The following is a 6808-nucleotide window of genomic DNA, read 5'->3' as shown; positions in this document are numbered from 1 at the left end:
GTATAATAATACTTTTAGATTGTATCTTTAGTTTTAAATGCCAATGTTAATTATATGTAACAATTAAGTAAAGATTTACAATTATTTATTTTTTTATTGTTTTAAAAATTATTTGTTTAAAATGTAAAATAATGGTTGTATTTCTTATAAAATAATTAATTTCATCACAAAATGTTGTAGTCTTTCATTTTTGAAAATTGCAGAATGAGCAACTCTATTAGAATGTAGTATGAGTTTGAACTTGTGAGGCTGTGACCTCCCATTTGGGAGAGTCACAGAGGTGCCATTGAATTACAAGCTACTTGACATTGTTTATACTTATATAAAAAATAATTAATAACATCATTGTTTTCGGCCTGACCACATGTTTTCTCAATCAGAGTACAATATAATAGAATCTCATACATTGAAAGTAATTTTATTTGTGTTAGGTTGGATCTCAAAAGCTGAAAAGCCACCTTCTCATGGGCTAGACATCTGAACTCCCAAGTCAGAGGTTCGATCCCTAGTGGGGGTGTTTGCTCGTTGTGTTTCACTAGGTTGAGAATGAAGAATTACATTTTTTTTTTGTCACCAATCCATTGTATCTATAGGTAGAGAAGATGAGAATTATAAATTAGTAATATCAATTTCCTTTTCCAATTTACCTTCTTAATTAAATATTAGAGTTAATTCTAGTAATGGTCCTCCGACTATGTTGATTTTCCAAAATTAGTCTCCGACTTTTAATTTTGACAATTTATGTCCATTGACTTTCAAATTCTTTCCAATTTTGGTCCTTTCGTCAAATTTCGGTTAAGTTGAGGTCAAATGAAGGGGTAAAATTGTCCGTTTACATGTTTAGTGTATTATTACTCGTATTTCTCATGTCCTATATGCTGTATATATGAATATAATCTCAGTCGAAGTCTCAATCAAAGCCACATAATCTCAGTCGAAGAAATTATATTCATATATACAACGTATAAGACATGTGAAATACGAGTAATAATAATACACTAAACATGTGAACGGACAATATTACCCCTTCATTTGACCTCAACTTAACCAAAATTTGACGAAAAGATCAACATTGGAAAAAATTTGAAAGTAAGGGACTTAAATTATCCAAATTAAAAGTCGGGGACTAATTTTGAAAAATCAATATAGTCGGAGGACCATTGCTGGAATTAACTCTTAAATATTATTTCACGATGATCTGACCATTTCTTTTTCTATTTTTAGTTAATTAGGGGTCTTTGTAATTTTTAGTCAATTAATAATAATCGTTTTTTTTTTCAATTTGTCTAATTTCTGTTTCCTTTTCCATTAGGATCCTTTTATATTTTCAGTAAATTAATAATATCAATTTCATTTTTCAATTTACATTTATTATTGTTTTGGAGGAAATTTCACAAAGGATAATTTTATTTTTATTAATAGTATAGAGTATAGATATAGATCATATCGGCATTCGAATTATTATTATTATTAGTATAAATAATAATTAATAAATCATTATTTTATTATAAAATTACGTAGAATTTCTAAAGAATATTTCTAATTATTACGCAAAATTGTATCCATTATTTTCACAACAATTCATTACCCCGAATAAGTATTCGAAATACTATTATTATTATGCAGAATTTTCAAGGAGTATTACCCATTATTACGCAAAATTAATTCCATTATGTTCACAATTCATTTGGCGGATTTGGTAACCATTTTTCCATTTTAATTACATAATAAGTTTAATTTGTGGTAACAATTCAATAGATATTAGTTAATTTTCATATAACATTTTGTTACCAATTAAGCTTTATTAATTATTTTGACCAATTAATTAATACTCCATATTAAGAAAAAGTTTAGGCGAGAAAGTTGAAGAGGATGATTTTATTTTTATTAATAATATAGAGTATAGATTTTTTTGAATTTATAACATAAAATATTATACTACTATGAATATATTTGATTATTTATAAATAAATTGAAATAATATTTTTTATATATATATAAAATATGTTACATACAATTTTCTCTCAAATATTTGCCGGTTTTGCCCATTGCATTTCTTATACGGAGTAGTTTCTAAATATCTTTGCAGTTTTGAAATTTCTGAAAATTTCGGGGGCAAATGTTGGAATGTTATAATACTGAGTGGAGTTGACTGGCAAAGAAAAATTGGAGCTACGTATTTCATTGGAATCGGAATCAGTGAGAGTCGCGTCGTCGTCTTCGCCTATCGCCATTGCTTTGCCACCCAGACACGCTGCTCAGTTCACGGCGGAAGAGGAGTTATTAGAGGCGGCTTGACTTCATAGAGGCGGAAATCGATCGGACATCAAGCAATGGCGAAAGACGCGACTTTGGTGCACTCGCCATTGGTCACATATGCATCGATGCTCTCTCTGCTCATCTCCTGCCCTCCTTTTGTAATTCTACTGTATGTGATTCTCAGATCTCTTTGATTTGTTTTTATAATCATTAATTTCATTAATCAGTACCGTAATACATGGAAAACTTTTGGATTTGTTGTTAATTGCTTTGATTTTCTACCTAAACCAGCTAGCTTTCTTAAAATATCTATTTGATCCATGGACAGTGCTTTAGATTGATAATTAAATAATGAAATTTATGAGAAATGTCCATGAAGATCGAGAACTTATTGTTTGTACCTGAATGTGAATCATCTAGGTGGTATACTATGGTACATGCCGATGGCTCTGTATTGCAAACTTGGAATTACCTGCACCAGCATGGCCTGAAAGGATTCCTCGAAATCTGGCCGAGACCTACGGCAATTGCTTGCAAAATTATTGCTTGTTATGCAATCTTTGAGGCTGCTCTTCAGCTTCTATTACCTGGAAAGAGGCATGAGGGACCGATTTCTCCCACTGGAAACAGGCCTATCTACAAGGTGTGTAGTGATCAGTGTAAGATATCTGAGGTTTTTTATTAGGCACCTATTCGTGTGATAATGTACTTTGAGGTTTAGTTGAGTAATCACTTTCTATCTTAGATTTTGAGGATGATGACTTTATTCTGTTTTTCGCATTGTTTATTCTGTTGCACTGATTTAGCATTCTTTATGAGTTTAGGCAAATGGTGTGCTAGCATATGCAGTGACGTTGGTTACATATCTCGGCCTTTGGTGGTAAGAACTTTTCCAAAATTATTTGATATCTCTAACTTGGGTATGGATTAGTCCTCTATTATTTAAAGGGTCTGTTGTTGCTAGTGCTATTTTATGTTCAAAAGCATTTCCAAGCTCTCTAACATATTATATATTGTTTGTGTTTGCTTCAGGTTTGGGATATTCAATCCTTCAATCGTTTACGATCATTTAGGAGAGATATACTCCACACTCATTTTCGGAAGCTTTATCTTTTGTGTTCTCTTATACATTAAAGTGCGTGTGTATAACTATGCTTATTTATTTATGCATTGAATTTAAATTCTGAGTTCTAATTCCTTTCTGACACCTTGAGTTCTTATATTCTAGGGTCATGTTGCACCATCTTCCTCTGATTCTGGTTCATCAGGAAACATAATTATTGACTTCTACTGGGTAAAGCTTCTTTAAATTCATGATATTTTCAATAAAACTGCCATTTTCACTGCTTTTTTCTGTTTATTTATTGATTTATTTTTTACTCTTTCTTTTACCAATTGATGTTTATTTCTATTCATAGTTATTCTTTTATTGGAGCAATTTTTATTTTTTTTAAACATGATAGAATAACTAGATATAGAATGAACCCGTTAAAGTACTGATTAAGTAATGCACTTTAAAACTATAGCATATCTGTATATTGTCATGTAATTTAGAGCTGCTATATTTTTCATTTTGCAGGGGATGGAGCTATATCCTCGTATTGGCAAACACTTTGATATCAAAGTTTTCACAAACTGCAGATTTGGCATGATGTCTTGGGCAGTTCTTGCTGTGACTTACTGCATAAAACAGGTAACAGTTGAAATCTTGATATTCTCAATCTAATAATGAACATGCAATTTTTATTTTTATTTTTATTATTTTGTGTGTTGAAGATAACAATAAAAATTTTCACTGCTTTTTGACATTTATATCTTGCGCTTCTCAGTATGAAGAATATGGAAGAGTTTCTGATTCCATGCTTGTGAATACTTTATTGATGTTGGTGTATGTCACAAAATTCTTCTGGTGGGAAGCTGGGTACTGGAACACAATGGATATTGCTCATGACAGAGGTATCTATGTTCTATTGCTGTTTTTCCAATTCAACAAATATTTCTCTCAGTTCATTTTCTCATCTTGGGCCCTCATTTGTATATTTAACCATGGATGATATAACAATTTTTGGCATCTGCATGTTGTCTTTGCAGCTGGCTTTTATATATGTTGGGGATGCTTGGTTTGGGTTCCATCTATTTATACTTCTCCTGGAATGTATCTTGTCAAACATCCTGTAGATCTTGGACTTCAGGCATGTCTTCTGTTCCTTAGAATATTCATATCTCAGATAAATACCATCAAACTTTCATGCTTCTAACGAGCTGGCTCATTCTTTTCCTGCAGCTTGCACTTTATATTCTTGTTGCTGGCATCCTTTGCATATATATCAACTATGATTGTGACAGGCAGAGGCAAGAATTTCGTAGAACAAATGGTAAATGCACTGTTTGGGGAAAAGCTCCATCAAAGGTAATAAAAGGGGGCAGCAACCAGGACTTCCTTGCCATTCAAATTTACTTTTCCCCTGTTACGGTGTTTCCAAATCTAATGATTAAAAAAATTCATTTTTGTTGTAGATTGTTGCCTCTTATAAAACAGATTCAGGTGAAACCAAAACAAGCCTTCTGCTGACATCAGGATGGTATTTCTCTTTTCCCTGTTTGTAATTTGTAATTGCGATATTTTTATTTTATCATACAAAAGGAGGTTTCTTCTTATGACTTATGAGATGTGTGTTGAGTTCTGCTTTCCATGAATATTATGATGAAGTAGCATTTGTTCTATTCTGATATTAGGCACAGGCTGTGGTTGACATTGCTATTCTGATAATTTATTTATTTAGCATACTTCATGCAGAATATTTATAGCGTCTCAAACTATTTTTCAGGTGGGGTCTAGCTCGGCACTTCCATTATGTCCCTGAAATATCTGCTGCCTTTTTCTGGACTGTTCCGGCTCTTTTCAACCATGTGAGACTAGACAAATGTTTTACTATCTTTCATAATGTTATTTAGCAATAATGCACCTTTCTTTCCAAAACTCACCTACTTTTCTGAAATTTAATCTGATGTTCTCTCTTTTTCCTTCATCTTTTTTTGCAGTTTCTTCCTTATTTCTATGTCGTGTTTCTCACTATCCTACTCTTTGATCGAGCCAAGAGGGATGATGACCGATGCAGATCAAAGTAAGTAATCTCCCCTCGTTTTCAAGTGTTTTTCTTGTATGTATGGCCGCCCTTCATATGGAAACACCAGGTTTACACAAAGTTGAGATTGCCATTTGTCAATCTTCTTATTATCTTGCCTTATTTCACATTCGAGAATGAAATGAATATACACATTGCGCTAATGATGAGAAAAGATAGTGAATGAGCGTAGATATTTGGAAGGTGGTTATTTGGAAGGTGGTTAAAGATGGCATCCCGAGAAACTGATGTCCAGGAGAGTTTTAAAATGTTTACTCGTCTAATGACGGTTATAGGAAGTTATCTTCAGGTGTTTGAGGAATAGAACAAGCATAGTTTTAGATCGAAACAAGAAGAAAGCTAGATATGATCACATTCCTAAACCCTTCAATCTTCCATAACGAAATTTGTTTGGGTAATATTCTTAAAAGGTCGAGAGTGTGACCAAAATTTGATGCTGTGCAGGTACGGCAAGTACTGGAAATTGTATTGTGAAAAGGTTCCATACCGGATAGTACCAGGAATCTACTGAGGTTTTGTTTGACTTGTTAAGAATGTAGTCCACAACATTTCTTGGAGGTCAGAGGATTATGTGTTTCCCCTTAGAATCTTTGTACTTCTTGTAAAACTGATGCTTGATTCTGTTGTCTTTTTGTTTTTAATTTAAACAATAATTTTTATTTTTTTTTGAGATGACGAGAGAAAGCTGCAGTCATTACGCGATGGTGTTGCAAATTATATCGTGGATCAGCGTCCACCATGTGCAATGTGAATCTTCATACAAATTATTTACATATAGCTAACATATAATGTACATTCTGTTATACATAGTATGATAACTAAAGCATATAATAGCTAAATATACATAATTTGTTAATTGAAAGTACATAGTATGTTAATTGTATGTTAATAATTTGGACTAGGGTCTACAATATTCATGGTGGATCTTGGTTCACAATATAATAATTACGAAGGTGTACAATGAATAAATTTTATTCATGTATAATAATTTGCAAATTATACAAGAGAGTCAAATCGTACTAGAAGTTTAATACAGTAATTCTTAAGTATTTAAGATGCGTAAACTAACCAACGGGCAACTTTATGTTTTCACTCAACCCCTTAAAGGATGTTTTCACTCAACCCCTTAAAGGAAAAATGTCCAAATTGATCATCAAACTAAACATAAAAAATGCAATCAGACTATTAAATTCAAAAACATGTGCAATTAGATCAATCAAGTAGCTAAATCTGTTCAGTTATACTAAATAGCAGGCTTATCCCCTTTTCAACAGGTTTTACTTTTATTATTATTAGTCTCTTCAAATTCTCAAATTACAAGCATGTTTTCGTCAAAATCTCTCAAACCTACAAATAGAATGATAAATCACGGTGACTTAACATTACAATAAATAGAATGACAA

The 6808-nt window shown here is 32.1% G+C and overlaps 1 protein-coding gene across 1 annotated transcript; it reads left to right on the top strand.

The window, feature by feature from the left end:
* Positions 1–2158: 2158 nt before the first annotated feature.
* Positions 2159–6178, top strand: LOC116021708 (7-dehydrocholesterol reductase). Its single transcript, XM_031262176.1, has 13 exons — positions 2159–2428; positions 2680–2902; positions 3084–3139; positions 3292–3394; positions 3488–3553; positions 3839–3952; positions 4089–4215; positions 4351–4451; positions 4544–4669; positions 4777–4841; positions 5088–5169; positions 5302–5384; positions 5850–6178. Exons 1-13 carry the CDS (start codon positions 2334–2336, stop codon positions 5914–5916), a joined length of 1308 nt encoding a protein of 435 aa, XP_031118036.1. The 5' UTR covers positions 2159–2333; the 3' UTR covers positions 5917–6178.
* The last annotated feature ends 630 nt before the right edge of the window (positions 6179–6808 follow it).

The sequence above is a fragment of the Ipomoea triloba genome, chromosome 6, assembly GCF_003576645.1.
Source record: "Ipomoea triloba cultivar NCNSP0323 chromosome 6, ASM357664v1".
Classification (NCBI taxonomy): Eukaryota; Viridiplantae; Streptophyta; class Magnoliopsida; order Solanales; family Convolvulaceae; genus Ipomoea; species Ipomoea triloba.
Note: the sequence above shows the minus strand (reverse complement) of the source record. Positions and strands in the feature narration are given on the sequence as shown.